At 38.6% G+C, this 16,328-nt stretch overlaps 1 protein-coding gene across 2 annotated transcripts; it reads right to left on the bottom strand.

The window, feature by feature from the left end:
* Positions 1–4,294: 4,294 nt before the first annotated feature.
* LOC117307241 (NLR family CARD domain-containing protein 4-like) lies at positions 4,295–16,230 on the bottom strand. Of its 2 annotated transcripts, none has more exons than XM_033791929.1 (7): positions 16,129–16,230; positions 13,162–13,414; positions 12,640–12,814; positions 11,505–11,613; positions 9,824–9,919; positions 8,752–8,955; positions 4,295–7,181 (listed from the first exon to the last, which is right to left on the bottom strand). In XM_033791929.1, exons 2-7 carry the CDS (start codon positions 13,323–13,325, stop codon positions 4,546–4,548), a joined length of 3,384 nt encoding a protein of 1,127 aa, XP_033647820.1. In that variant the 5' UTR covers positions 13,326–13,414; positions 16,129–16,230; the 3' UTR covers positions 4,295–4,545. The 2 variants fall into 2 exon arrangements, with proteins under 2 accessions (XP_033647820.1, XP_033647818.1); XM_033791927.1 differs by having other exon boundaries at positions 16,077–16,230.
* Between the last annotated feature and the right edge of the window lie 98 nt (positions 16,231–16,328).

The raw sequence follows: 16,328 nt of genomic DNA on the forward strand, positions 1-16,328 counted from the left end.
TGTTTTCTGTTGGGGTGGGGGATAGATAATTTGTGTGTGTGTGGGGGGGGGGGGGTGAACTGAGCATGTGGTCATGGTTACCTTGGTACAAGTTAACAACATAAAACACAGGCTAGAGAATACAACTTAGCAGCAAATTGGGTTTCCGTCCTCCAAGGCAGCCCAACAATCAAAGAATAAACCCAATGATGACTAACTTGAAGAAGAAGGGTTTTTACTCTCAAACTGACTCAGACAAAACAAATATTAAAATGCTACAAACATTTTGTGGTGTACTGTATTCTTTTATTACCAATATTTTCCGGATTGTAATTTTTAAACCAACATTATATAATTGCAGCTGAGTTATTTCAGGTTCAAAAGCAAGATAGTTCTACAATTTATTTAAAATAAAAACATCTTTAAGCAATTAATGTATGGAAATGTCTGTGTTTTACGCTCGACACAAAACCAAATAGCTAATTTGTAAATAATAATATAAATTGTTTCAGCTGCTTCTTTCATCTTATCTTAGTATGGACAGATAAATCATAAACAACTATTTTGTTTTAAAGTCAGAAACGTTGACTGTGTACAAGGCTAGCATTATTGGCAAAATAATCTGTAGAGTTGGGATTTTTTCATAATTTTGAAGGAAAGATATAATACAGAGTACTTATAGATTTGTATTTTATACAATATAGTTAAAATAAATTATATTTTATTATTCATTGAAATCTGTACATTACTTGATGCCTTTAAAGTATTTGGATACCTTTTCAAAATGTCCATAGATTTACATTAAACTTACAGGGTTTGAAGATAATGATAGTGGAAAGCTTCCCTGAAAATATTACTTACTGAGGTGCTGTAGTTTTTGAGAAATGAGTAAAACAATGTCATGAAAATACGTTTGTAAATTATTTCCATGACATTGTTTTACTCATTTCCCAAAAACTACAGCACCTCAGCACGTACTATTTTTAGGAAAGCTTTCTACTATCACATCCTTCAAACTGTGACAGTTTAGTGTAAATCTGTGGACATTGTGTTTTTTGTCCTACAAAAGTTACATAGACCCTTTAATAGTAGGCTCACATTGACTCAAAATAAAGTGATATTATGCACTTAAACTGATTTTAAAGGCAGTGGACACTATCGGTAATTACTCAACATATTTATTATCATAAAACCTTACTTGATTACAAGTAATGGGGAGAGGTTGATAGTATAAAACATTGTGAGAAACGGCTCCCTCTGAAGTAATGCAGTTTTGGAGAAAGAAGTTATTTTTCACGAAATTGATTTTGAAACCTTAGATTTTGAATTTTAGGTCTCAAAATCAAGCATCTGAAAGCACACAACTTTGTGTGGCAAGGGTGTTTTTTCTTTTATGATTATCTCACAACTTCGACAACCGACTGAGCTTACATTTTCAGACAGGTTTGTTATTTTAAGTATTTTGAGATACACCAAGTAAGAAGACTAAGTCTTTGACAATTACAAACAGTGTCCAGTGTATTTAAATGAGTGAATAAAAGGGTAGCGACGAGTTCTTACACGGCTCTCTCTTGCTCACTATTATGCTAAAAATAAAAGCCCAATACTAGGGCCCAATTTCACAGAGCTGCTTAAACACAAAATTCTGCTTAAGCAAGATAATCCATGCTTAGTATAATCAGACTACGGGCCGAGGACCACTCAATTGTTATGATAAGTAAACAATAGCTAAATACCAGTCACAAGCAATGTGTATGGCATGAAGTTTTGGCCAGTAACGTTTATGTGTAAAATAAGCAAGCTATTTTCGTGCTTTTAAGCCAAATTTTTTGATTAAGCAGCTCTATGAAATTGGCCCCAGGACCTCAGACATGTCCAAAATCATTGAAATATTTAATATACGCACATACATCAAAAAGCTGCCAACATTTGCATTTTGGCAATCAGAGAGACTTGATAAAGATTCTGGGAGATGTTTAGAATTTCATTCAACATGACGGGGACAATTGTTTCCATATAAATCAGGAAGATTCTCAAATTTGTTCACTAGAACATGGAAAGAGTGCTTTATTTTCAAGGATTTTGCTGCAAGATCAGGGAGATTTGGCAGCTCTGAACACATGTGCCAAGCTTTACTGTAAGTTTGTTAAAGCTAACATTTACCAATAGTGTCCACTGCCTTTAAATGCTTTGGCATAGTCGTAGTAAGAAGATTTAACACAAAAAATACATAAAAATTGTTTTAAACTGATTCATTGAATTTTTGGTTTTTGTTGCCATGCAAAAACATTTCAGACTAGGAGATCGCCCTTCTCTTCCATGATAAGAAATCGGATCCATGCAAGACCTATATAAACTAACTCAACATATTTTATTCCCAAACAAACAAGAAATTACCACCCCTTTGTCAAACTCAGTGAAGCATTTTGTGTTTTGTTTGTAAATCCAAGTTTATTTGTACAACAAGCTTATTAATAATCAGCATACCTCTGAATACAACACATTGGCTGTTTGGCACTTATGACTCAAAATATTTTATTCCTAAACAAACAAAAAATTACCACCCCTTGGTCAAACTCAGTGAAGCATTTTGTGTTTTGTTTGTAAATCCAAGTTTATTTGTACAACAAGCTTATTAATAATCAGCATACCTCTGAATACAACACATTGGCTGTTTGGCACTTATGATGCAAAATATAAGATTTTTTTTCTGATACTTGAGTTTCAGACAAACAAAAAAATTACAATTTTCGTTCCAACCCAGTGAAGGCAGTTTCTGTTTGGCAGGCAATTCTAAACTTGTGGGTTTATACATAATTAACAAAAATAAAAAATTCAAAAAGTTGGAAGATTAGTGAAATGCCTAGCTGGGTCCCTTTCACTATAAAAGTTATGGCAAATCCCACAATAGGTCAATCAACCGAACGGGGTATGGCTGTGGGCATTAAATGTTAACGTTGAGGAGTGAAGGGCAGAGCATGACAACATAGTTGCTACTACACGCCTATTGACTAATATATCATGTCCGAACATTAGCGAATTGAAACTTACAAAACAAAACTATATAACCAATTGCTAACCAATATAGTCTACCAAACTACCAGGCAAAATGTAACATACACTTGAAGCCAATGACTGTTGACATGGGCCTAATTTCATATGCAACAAATGGAAATTTTGTTGGTAATCCTGTTTTTATCAAGGAAGAAATTTCATGCTAAGCAAATTTTTGTGCTTAGCAGTTCTATGAAATTGGGCCCTGAACATAACTGAACCACGTGAAACATCCTCGTATAAGCCAAGGGAGTCAACAAACTTGAAACTACAAAACTACGGAACATATCGATATACAATTTGGGGGGCTAATCACCCTTACTCGCAGTTAAGAGCTGAATTGCGAAGGACGCGGCTACAACATGTTCGAGAAGCAGGCATGCAAGGGCGCCTTTGGCTGCCAGCCACATCAACCCATTATATGACGACAGAGCACAGCCAAGATTGAAAGTGTTTGATTTTTCCCGAGGGAGGAAAACCGGATGGTCTGGAAAACCCTTGTGGCACAGCAGAGAGCCAACGCACAACCCAACTCACATATTGCCCTGGGTGGGAAACGAGCAGGGGTCACCTTGGTGAGAGGCGAGCGCTTTGCGCACGAGCCAACCGTGCCACCGACGGAACAGATAATGTCATGACTAAAAGTACGGTAGGTCATATATACAGCTTGAAATCTGTCCTCTACCAGCTTAAAACAGACTATGACTGCAATGCCATTTTTTTCAACCAGGACTGGAAATTTTTTGAAACATGGGAGCATGATCAATATGAAACTTAGTTGCCTGATGTTTATCGAGTGCTGTGTAAAATATCTGTACTTATGGCTAAGAAGTGTAGTGATAGGACAAGCATTAAGTTTTAAAGATGTTAAATTTGCATCGGGATAAAGAATATTCGTTTAGCTTTTTCCATAAGTAAAGTTAACAGTAGTAAAATGCTGCATGAATATGGCCATACATTTTGTGATCTTGTTATTGTTATTCTTTCTATATGGCCCATTTTAATGCTCATGAAATAGACCTCCCCATAATACCTTCTCTTGCATTCAATTTTTGTACTAATTGAAGGCACTGGACACATTCAGTAACTGTCAAAGACCAGTATTCTCACTTGGGGTATCCCAACGTATGCATCAAATAACAAAACTGTAAAAATTTTGACCCAATTGGTCATCGAAGTTGCAAGGGAATAATAAACAAAAAACATACCCTTGTTGCACAATGTGTGTGCTTACAGATGCATAATAAAAGGCTTCAGCTGAAATTTTACTATTCCAGTGAGAAATTACCTCTTTCTCACAAACTATATTACTTCAGAGGGGGCTGTTTCTCAATCACAATAATGTATACTATCGACAACTCCCCATTGCCTGTTACCAAGTTTTTATGCTGATAATTATTTTGAGTAATTACCAAGTGTCTTCACGTATCCAGTCTCTCCCCTTCCATCATGAATTATTGTAATGGGTTATGGATGCTGCATACCCAACTACAGATTCAACAAGACCAGCCTTCACTTGAACTTTACAATGCCATTGTTAACCTCGCAGTTGCTGTTTGCTTTGATATGTTCCCAATCTTCCCCGGTTAAATCGCAGTCTTGCAACACCACCTTTTGAAGGTGGACCATCGTCTGCAAAAACGGGAACCATGTGTTTGCCGATCCCTTCAGTTTTATGTTTTTGTTGAGATACAACTCTGTAAGGTCAGGCATACTCTTGAGTTGCTCAACCAGGCATTGGATTGTTTTACCTTCCAAGCCTAGGTTATTTAACACCAATTGCTTGAGATTAAACCGCTGCAACTGTGCACACCAGGCGGTGTCTGCAGAGTCAAGTTTTTCAAACTCTGAGAGACTCAACTTTTTCAGGTCGCCCCTTTTACTCATAGTTTTCAGGATATCTTCTAGGTTTACATTCGATAATGAGATACCTCTGATGCGCAGCTTGGTGCCATCCTCAATCTCTATCTGGTAGTTCAATGAGGGATGGACGATATTGTCAACTGAGCAGGTTGCAAGGTTTGGCATATCGCTACATGACTCAGCGATAAATTTCAGATCTTCTGTGGCAATATTGCAATCATTTATGCCCAACTTCTCAAGACGCTTTAGACAACGTAAACACTTTGACCACTCGCTTGTAGAAAGGTTAAGTTTTACATTACCAGACAGTTGCAACTTGGTCAACTTAACCATGCCAGCAAGCGACTCGACATCTTTACCTACTAGAGAACAGTCCCGCAATTTCAGTTTCTTAAGGTTCTCCATCTCTTCCAAACAAGGGGCCCACGATTCAGCCTTGCCGCCCAATTTGTCATTGTGGGAAAGGTCCAAACTGAACAGGGTGGCAATGGTCGCAATGTGCTGCACATCATTAGCATTCAAATGACAATACTGCAACTTCAGTTTGCCTAGTTTTTGCATTTTCCCCAGGTAGGGAGCCCAATGAATGCCTGAACCACCCAAACCTTGGCAGGACTTACAGTTCAAGACAGACAGGTTATGCATGTTACACATGAGAGGCAATAAGTTCTTGTGGATAAACTTCTCCAAGTTGCAACTTTGAAAGATAGCTTCCTCTACCTTCCCAAGAAAAACAGTCCCCTTATTTTTCTTTGTAGTTATTACACGTTTGAGAAAGTATGCAAACGAAACAAGGCTGTCGCCATCATAACCATCAATCCTCAATTTACTAGTGACAACCAAGTTTATGAAGTCCTCGGTTGGGGGTTCTTTTGATTGATTCTCAAAGTAACACTTGAGGGCCAAACTGTGATCTTCTGGGCACTTTTCCTTTAAGATTGCTAGGACTGCATTGGTGCATTCATCATTGCCACCACAACAGAAACGCAGCAAATAGTCCAAGTTCGACAGATTGCTCATTCCTTTAATTTGACCAAGAACCTTTTGAAACTCAACAAAGTTCTCCTTCAGCAAGTTTTGCAAGTAGAGACCTGCGCACAATTCTTGCATAGTTTTGTGGAGAAACTGTGTGCTGTTTTGCAGCTCTACTCCCCTTGAAACCTTCTGACTGTTGAGAATACCCGCTTCTAATGCTAGGTCGAGCGCCCCCTTCTCAAACAATTTCTCTGCGAATGAAAGTTTCTGGATTTTGGACAGGAGACCATCCAAAGCAATCTTTCCAATTTCATTTACAATCTGTGATATTTCTTTTACAGTGATGGCCTTTTTCCCCTTTCTTCCAAAGAGATAGTTCAGTGCATCTTTGTAAAGAAGGAACAAAGTAGCGGGTAGTACAGATGATTCTAGCCACAAAGCACACAACATGAGAAGAAGCATTGGGCTCTTTACCAACTCTGACAATATCTCAGAAGATTGAATCTTCTGTAAGAGCTCTTTAGCCTTCTCTAACTCATTTGAATATACTTGTTTCACATACTTTTCTACGTCTTCTTTTCGGAATCCCAATACCTTAACACGGTTCATTGTATCCGGAATGAGTTCAGTGCGGAGTGTGTGATACTGTGATGGGCGAGTTGTTACAACAACACAGCAGTCACGAAGCAAATCACTGCTTACAATTTTAAGCACAGAACCAAATTTGGATTCAACTAGGGTGGTGGTCATGAACTCATCAAAGCCATCCAAGAGAATCAGCACATTCTCTTGGTTAGCATGGATATAGGACTGCAAATCAGTCTTGTTTACTTTACTATCTTCAGCCAAGAGTTGGTTAAAAATTGCCTTGATAAAATCTGACGTTTCTTCTAGCGCATGCATCTTTAAAGAAAACAGAAGTTTGTACTTTTTAAGTGCTTCGCTAGGACCATTTGCCCAGTCGTATACAATTTTGCTGATAAGGGTTGATTTTCCTAGACCAGCCTTTCCTTCAAAGATGGTTCGATTGATAAGATTACCCTCTCTGGTCTTTAAGGTAAATACTTCATCATAAGACCCTAATTTTTGTGTTTTTCCTTGTGATCTACCTTCCTCATCATGACTTTCTAACACCAGGTCTGTATAAATGTCTAGAATATGCCTCTTCTCTAACAATGGATTCATCTGTACTTTGCTGTCTTTGTTTGTGTACCTTTTCTTCAATTCTCCTTCACACAAATCAGCCGCTTCTGATTCTCTGGCTCTGCATTTCTCTGAATCAGTTGTCGATTTAGCTTGATCATTTCCTCCTGATAAAGGAAGAGATGACAAAATATGACTACTCATAAATAACCATTCAAACTATTGGCATGGCCTAATTGTCACACGTGACAACTTTCACAGGCAACTAGGAGGTAACCAACTGCAGTGCAAACTACAGGAACACACAGGTAGCACATGAGCAATTTTTGTTAAACAAAGTGTTACACTCCCCAAGAAAATAGTTGAACATTGAAATGTGAATAAATTCTCTTCATGGAGATTGCCTTTAAACTGCTGCGTGTGACAAGGCCTTTACACCTTGGTCTGCATTTTTAAAAGACACCTTCTCCACTCTCCTGATTTCCAAGAAAAGTATCTTTAATTACACTTAAGTTATAAAACTTGATGCTCAGGATTTGAAGAAGAAAATACACATTTGTTTCAACCATCCTCACTGAAACATTTTCTAGTGAACTCAGGTTTTGTCTGGTGAAGCAATTGACCCCTTGCATATGATGTCAAACAGCGCCCTCACTGCGGTCAAAGAAGACCTACCATTGGCTGAAACTGGTACGCGGACTGTACATATGTGCAAATTTACATTGCTTGATGGTGGCCAATGCAAGGAGTCTATGTGGAAAACATAACTGACTGTATATTTTAATACACTTTGGTTTTAACCTTTACACCAGTGTGTCTTAGCACTAGTGTATACTCAGTTCTTTCCCCCCCCAAGACCTGTGAAAAAAATATCACAGGCATGTTATCGGGTGGGATTCGGACCCACAACCCTTGCAATTCTAGAGCAGTGTCCTACCAACTAGACTACCAAGGTTGCCCGGCAGCTAGAGGCAGTTCAAATCCTATGTTTTGGCAGCTGGTCATGCTGGTACCGCAACGATATAAGAGATGTTAAATTTGCATCGGGGATAAAGAATTTTTTTAATGTTTTTTTTCACAGGACACAGAGTACCGAGTATACAGTGCTAACACACATCGGTGTATGGGTAAAAACCAACAATTATTATTCTTTATCCCTGATGCAAACTTAACATTTCTTTTGACTGTATATTGTGTAGAAACATTTACAACAGACTGTGCAAGTCTTCAGGGTAGCGAAAACGGGAAACAACAACTGAAGACTACATTTTTCATTGAAATCAAAACCTCCTTTTGATATTCAATCTATATAACAGAGCATTTTGTATAAATACAATTTCATTTTTCATATATTACAAACAATTTTGTATACCACGGATCTTAAAGGCAGTGGACACTATTGGCAACTAATCAAAATAATTAGTGGCTTTAAATCTTACTTGGTAACAAGCAATGGAGAGCTGTTGATAGTATAAAACATTGTGAAAAATGGCTCCCTCTGAAGTAACTTAGTTTTCGAGAAGGAAGTAGTTTTCGACGAATTTGATTTCGAGACCTCAGAATTAGAATTTGAGGTCTTGAAATCAAGTATCTGAAAGCACACAACTTTGTGTGTCAAGGTTGTTTTTTTCTTTCATTATTATCTAGCAATTTTGACGACCAATTGAGCTCAAATTTTCACAGGTTACCGAAAGTGTCCAGTGTCTTTAAGGTTTAAAAATTTCATAATGTCCTTACCACTTGGTCTAGCATCACCGTAGAAGTGAAAGGTGCTGTCAGACACGTTACCAAGGATCACAGCACTTTTATGTGCCTTGATGTCCCCGACAGTTGGCTCAGGCTGCTCTCTCCTTTCAACCCCAGCACTTTGAACTGGTTGCTCTCCCCTGCACAGTTTCCTAACAAATGATGCGATGAAATTCAATACGAAACAGAAAATCCCTATAAGAAGAAGAGGAAAAAAGAGGGGAAGTTTGTTTTTTACTCAAACAAAGGAGACAGGTTGACCATATCCCTTTTTTGTTTTAGTTTTTTTTAACAAGTACATGAGTTACTGAAGACTTGAGTGCCATTGTACAAAGATTGCTTATAAAAAAACGTAAAGGGATACGTTATTTACAAAGAGCTGGCATCCAATATGCGCCGCATCCTTTTGCCTCAGCGAGGGCGCTGTTTGAGAGCATGATAACACACACGCTTGATAACGTGATGGTGAATTAAGCAGTGAGAATTTGACTCTCAATAATAAACACATATGAGAAATAGTAATAACAATATCTTTCCCTCAAATGCACTGGTTTATTCCATCCTCATAAATACCTGGGATAGTTTATCCATGTCTGATGGGTCAATGATAAAATCCCAGTGAGAAGCATTTTTAAAGATCCGCATGGCGCTCAAGTTTACGCAGGCACTAATTTATGCATAATGTAATCAATACATACGGACAGGTATTCAATGTACAATCTATTAGCACTCGCGCATACGCACAACTGTTGATCAATGAGCTTTTGACCCTTCGACAGTGACAGTAATTGAAAATTTTAAGAAATTCTTTACAGATTTCCCAACATTATTTTGGGCATTCATGAATGAGAATAAAAAAAGTAGTGATGCAGTATTAAATGGCCGTTTGAAAACTTGCAGGGTTGTCATGGTTGTGGCCGTGCCTTCGGCCAAGACACTGCCTATTTCAAGCGGCTGTTTAAGACCTTGTCGCCTACTCTTTTATTTTCTTGCTGTTCACCAAAAAGCCTGGATTTTAACCCCTTCTTCACTGACTACGCAACAGAACTGCAAGTTAATTTACCAATCAGCCGAGACAGAACCCCTTTTGTGGAGGCTGGAGTAGAATCACTTTGTCTCTCGTTTGACCGGTTCTTTGGTTGGGCCTTTTTCTGCTTCCCTGAAATTAGAATAAAAAATTAAAACCATTAAGAGCTCTTAACTAATGTTGCGGTTCTGTTTCTCTCACACTTGGGCGAATCTTCTTGCGAATATTAATATTTGAAATTTGCGATAAATTTGCCCCAAAGTTGCGATTTGATAGTGAACATGTTCTCAATCGTCCTTAAACCTCTCCTTACCAATATCTTACGCATAATGCATTTGACACAATCAACCATGAGCATCTCCTCCAACGTTTATCTTCACGCTATGGAATTACTGGTACTGCCCTTAACTGGTTCTCTTCTTATCTGAACAACAGAACCCAGCATGTTCTCATCAACAATGTTAAACCCGATCGCCATCATCTCTGGTGTGGTGTTCCACAAGGTTCTGTAGCTTGGCCTCTTGAATTTATATTGTTCAGTGCACCCTTGCAATACCTCATTGCTGCCCATGGTATTTCTAGTGTTGCTTTCGCTGACGACACCAAGTTTACATTACATTTGATCCAGCTGATTGCGCTTCTGCCATTGCAAAAGTTGAAGTATGCATTCAAGATGTCAAATCTTTGGCTTTGTCGAATAAACTTGCTTTGAATGACTCCAAAACTGAGAGCTTATATTTGAGATCTCATGGCTATCAGGAAAATATCGATGGCGAATTACCGTCTTCACAACATTCACTGAAATTTAGGAAGCGCTTCGTATTGCTGCTCTCACAGGGTGGCGAATGTTATTGCGAAGATGAATATTTGAATTTCGCATTGAACTCATCCAAAATGGCGGTGGGATAGTGAATATTTTCATCTCGGTCTCACCCCTCGATCGTCCTTGGTCGGCCCTCTCCTTACCAATACATTACGAATGCTTACCAACGCTTGCCAATGCATTTGCGAACGTTGCCATTGTTACAAACGCTTTACCAACATTACCAATCTTAGGAAAATGACGAATGACGTCTTCGCAACATTCCCTGCAATTTAGAAACCGGTTTCTAAATTGACCGATCTTCATAAGCATATTCGCTAGCATATTCGCCACGTGAAAGCAGCAAAAATTGACCGATCATCGTAAGGAGGTGGGAATGACTTGTGAACGTACCGAATTTGTTACCAACTATTATAAAGACACGGTGAATGTTGCGAAGTTTGAGCGATTGTTAAATGTTTCCGTTCGTAAGCACATTCGCTAGCATATTCTCCCCAGTGTGAGAGTAGCATACAAGATGTTTTTGAGATATTCTGATTGTGTAAGAGAGATAATAAACATCAAATACAATACTTTGGCATTATTATGTTAATGAAAGGAGAGCTTATGGTCAGCATGTTTGCCGATAAGTGAATAGAAAGCTAGTGTACAGCACTTCTGTAGGAAAACTTTTTAAAACAAAGTAACAAAATGAAAATGTGACCAAATGTTTTTAAAATTACTGCTTAGAAAAGAATCTGGTCACAGTGACTTTATTAGCTGTTTTCTACTGCCAAACCAGGACATCACAGATAGGAGAACCTAGGAAATTTGTATATAAGACTTAGACGACGCTCTCCTGACCTCCTTGTCAAGTTCTGCCGCGAAAGTTTCAGGAAGAAACAATTTTCTTACCTCCCTTTCCGTGTTTTTTGCCGCCCCCCAACAATCCTGGGCCTATGCTGAGCTCAAGGTTTGCATCTTGCTGAATTAGCTGTTCTTCTAAAGACAGTTCATCACGCAACTGTTCAAGAAATAATGTATGCAGTTACTAACAAGTAAGTTTTATCACAATTTAGGAAATTAGTTTCCCCACTGTATGTTAATGTGTCATGACCCTCGTCATGTGATCAGAGTACATTTACCTGTTCACCATATCTTCACCTACAATTTGACTCCCAAAAATGGCAGACTGTAAGATAACAGTAGCAGCATGTAAGGTGTCTTTAATGGCAGTGGACACTATTGGCAATTACTCAAAATAATTGTTAGCATAAAACCTTAATTGGTAACGAGTAATGGGGAGAGGTTGATAGTATAAAACAGTGTGAGAAACGGCTCTCTCTGAAGTATCGTAGTTTTCGAGAAAGAAGTAATTTTCCCCGAATTTGATTTCGAGACCTCAGATTTAGAATTTGTGGGTTTTTTTCCTTTCATTATTATCTCGCAACTTCAATGACCGATTGAGCTCAAATTTTCACAGGTTTTTTACTTTGTGCAAATGTTGGGATACACCAACTGTGAAGACTAGTCTTTGACAATTACCAATAGTGTCCAGTGTCTTTAAGATATTATTTAGAATCACACAAACTTTTCAGGAATTATTGTTTAAAAGAACTTTACAGAATTGGTTTTTGCTAACCGAAACAGTTGCTGTTGCTGATCAATCGGCCATTTGGGTCACAAGAAAATAGTGAAAAACCGATTACACTTTTTGCATGACACCAATTAAAAAAAAAAAAAAGGAAATAAAATGCTCACTGAGCGATGAACTCCAAACGGAAAATTAGTTTTATTTATTTCTCATCAAACTAGTTTAATTTACTTCTCATCAAATATGACACTTCAGACAGAAATATTTCAAGGGATGTTTTCTATCACCATCATTAGACCCATGAAAATTTTATGTAAATCTGTGATCTATATTTGGTTTTTTTCTTACCAACATCTGTAATGTTCCTTCACCGAGTGGCGGATATGCCCGCTATATAAGAAGCTGCTATTATTCCATCTTTCGAAGCAATAAATTAATTTTATACAATGTACATACCAAAATTCCCTTCAAGGTGGAAAGATGTTGTTTCTCTCGTTGGATTCCCAGTTGTTCTTGGAGAATTTCTTTCAAGATGAAGATGGTCGTCGAAGGATGTAGCTGAAGACAAATGGGTGCCATGATCCCACGTCTGTTCACGAAGATTTGGACAAGGGGTTCCTCATCCTTTTCACTGAAAGGGGAAAAATGTAAACAATTGTGCTTCGAAATTACTTCTTCTTTATTATGAGAAATGCCAGGCTTCTCACAAGGTCGACAGCCTTCAAGGTGAGTGCTACACTTAATTGATTTGGGCCATCGACCCAAATCTCAAGTGACATGAGGGGCACGTTGCCACCTACCACCACGCCTACTCGTCTCTCACTCGGTCTTGACATTAGAGGGTAGGTTTCAGTATTGGTCTCGGACTTTGTGGTCTCGACTCTGACATTGCAAGCTTCATTGTTGATTGGAATCTTTTCCAACAAACGAACATATTAATACCAGCTGTTGAATTTAGATTCACTCAGAATAAACTACCTGAGACAAGGATCATTTAGCGTCTCCACCGTTTCTGTCTTTGAATGATGCAACATCTTCTTGGTGTCTTCTTGAGGCTCTGACATACCGTCAGACACTGCGGGTACACGTGAGGAGACGAGAGCCACGCCCGTCCTCCGGTTGTACTTCATTGTCATAGCCATCTTTTGCAATAGAGTTAAATTGATTGTAGTGAATTTCTTGCAGGCCTCTCAGTGTCTTCTGTAGCAATCTCAATGTGGCCAAATAACCTCTGAAAAGTGATGAAAAAAATAATTCATAAATTCACCATTTATTTTGTATGATCCTTCTGGTTGCTTTATCTTCAAAGCCATCTTTTTAATTGGATCACCATCAGGAATAATAAAAACGATTGTTTAGTTTTACCGACACATGTGGGATGTTCCAATGGATGACTGCTCTTTTTTGTTGCCACCCTTACATTCCGACACCCCTGTTCTGACAACCCCCTTGTGATTCCCATGCAAAGACAAGAGTTAAATTTAGGAATAGGATAACACACTTTATATAACACCCAAGCAGATCCTTGCCATTTGATTGAAGGATTGTCCGTCACGTGATAGCAAATAAAAGTACCATTGAGTCACTCACCGTGCTTTTGCGTTCCATCCGAAAAGTACTATTGCACGCTGAAGTACTATTGCACGCTGGCAGCGTGCAATAGTACTTTTCGGATGGAACGAAAAAGCCGAGTAAAAACATCACTCCGTGCGCGTGTCTTTGGTAACGCAGCAGTGTTACTGCAAGGCATATTAGTAAAATTACTAGAATTCGGCTTCTACGTGTTTCAAAATAGCTGTACAGAACGCACATTGTGACTGTTGAATCCAACAGGCCGACCCAAAGAGAAACGGGTGTAATTTCACAATTAAAAATTGTAGGCCTGCGCTTTGTTTGTTTGTTTTGAAAGTTGAATCTTCCAATCAAAATGACAAAGATCTACTTGGATGTTATATAAAACAAATAATGAATGTTTTTCATTCGTGCAATAGTGCAAATATGTTTATTCGTTGAAAGCTGGAATGTTCCATTCAACTTGGCTCCGCCTCGTTGAATAGAACATTCCATCTTTCAACTCATGAACATATTCGCACCATTGCACTCATAAACATTCATTATTTGTATACTAGGGGCGTCTGAACATAATGTTGGTGGATAGTCACTCCAATAACCCTGTAGGCTACATCTGACCATTGCTCTATGATCAAACAACCTGCCAAGTTGTTAGCCCAAGACCTTTTTTTCTAAAATGTTTGATTTAAATTTCTTGCACTTGCAACAAAACTGCACTTAAAAATAACCCTTAATTTTGTTGTTTAATATGTGTGTCGTTGTTGTGTAGAAGTGAAGTCATGAAAGGCAGTCTCTTTTTAGTCCTACTTCTAGAAACTAGCAGTATGAAACTAGCATATAAATTTTAAAATGATAAATGACTCAATGAGGTCAATAGGAGCCTTGTTTCCAGAACCTTAGTTAGCCCATCCGCTAGCCCAGCTCGTCGAGCTGTAAATGGCTCTTCTTCTTCTTCCAAAAAAGTAGTCCACCATCTGGTTTATTAGTATGTACTGCGAGGGTGTGGATATATACAGTGCAGGTGGGTGAACAGTGAGTGGGCTCTCTTTTAATAACATCGGTCTCATCACAGTCACCAGTGATGAGACCACTGTTAAAGAGGGCCATTAACAGCTCAACAAGGTGGGCTATAGCCTATCCCCAAAATAACACTTAGTCCTCTAGACACCCACCCAGTTACCGGGGCGCTGTACTCCCTTTTTTCCAAACTTTATCATTTATCGGTCGTACTAGCGATAATGACAAAATTTGAGAAAAAGGAGTACAGCTTTTTAGAGTAGAGGAGGGTTATGTTATCGCAACTATTCCCATGGAGGAAGTCTTTCTTAGCTAAGCCCCACAATCACATTGCCCACTTGCCCTCGGCCACTTCCTCCATTTTATTCAAAAACTTAACAAAACATCCATATGGAGGTACCAAGGGGAAAAGTTTCCGGATGGCGCCACCACTTTTTCATTCGATATGAAATAATATAGTATCTAATTTACCTCAATGAGATATCCCTTTTGGTAAAAATGAGTGAAAAAGTGGTGGCGCCATACGGAAAGTTATCCTACCTAGGTACAAAGCATTTAGACATATTATTTAAAGGCTATAGCTACTCCGCATTCTGTGTAAAAAAAAAAGTTTTTCCGTTTCCAAGTTCTCCAATCACAACCTAATTTAGATTTGTTTGTTTGTTTGTTTGTTTGTTTGATGAATGATCTTCCCATCAAGGGAACTCGGCAAACTCCACAAGAAGGGATATAATAAACGCCAAGCTGGCAACAGCTAATCTCTCTCATACAAACATTGGTTTAACTATTGACCCCTTGCACGCGCCTCACACGCGGCGACTGATGCCACGCTCACCATGTTGTAGCCCCACTTGTGTGGCCAAGGATAGCTAAAATCCTTTAGTAAAGGATTTTAGCTATCCTTGGCCACACAAGTGGGGCTAACCATGTTGGTGGTCAATAGGCTTATCACCTAAAAATAAGTCACCTAAAATTGACCACCAAAATGGCGCATCCAAGATTATTCTGATGACGACGTCAGGTGAAATGATTATGAATTACACATCAAGAAATTGTGAGTCCGTTTTTGTTGAATGGAAAAAGTATGACCACGAACTTCATCTACAACAAGACTACATCTGTCTATCTCCCAGCCACGCAAGTTGAAAATTTGCCCGCGCAAGGTTTAAAATCGATTGAGCAAGCTTGCACAATTCGAACTTAGCTCTGCATTATTCGCTTTGCTTATTTTTAAGTAGGCAAGTGGGGCGGGTAGTGCAGAAGTTAACTTCCGGGTACTGAAAAAACACCTTTAGTTTACTAACCAAAACACAGATCGGTTTTACTTTTATCTTGTCTGCCTAATTTTCAGTTTACTTTGCACAAATAAGATGTTGAATCTCTTGAATCGAAGAATTCTCCACTTTCATTTCACAATACGTCCCAATGAAAAAGTTCCCCAACATCCACCATGCACAACCTGCCGCTGATTTATTGCTAGGAAATCGAGAAATCGCAGGCTTGATAATGTCAACAGAGGGCGCTATGCCAAAACACTGTTCAATTTTCAGTGGAGT

Source organism: Asterias rubens, chromosome 2, assembly GCF_902459465.1.
Source record: "Asterias rubens chromosome 2, eAstRub1.3, whole genome shotgun sequence".
NCBI classification, from domain to species: domain Eukaryota; kingdom Metazoa; phylum Echinodermata; class Asteroidea; order Forcipulatida; family Asteriidae; genus Asterias; species Asterias rubens.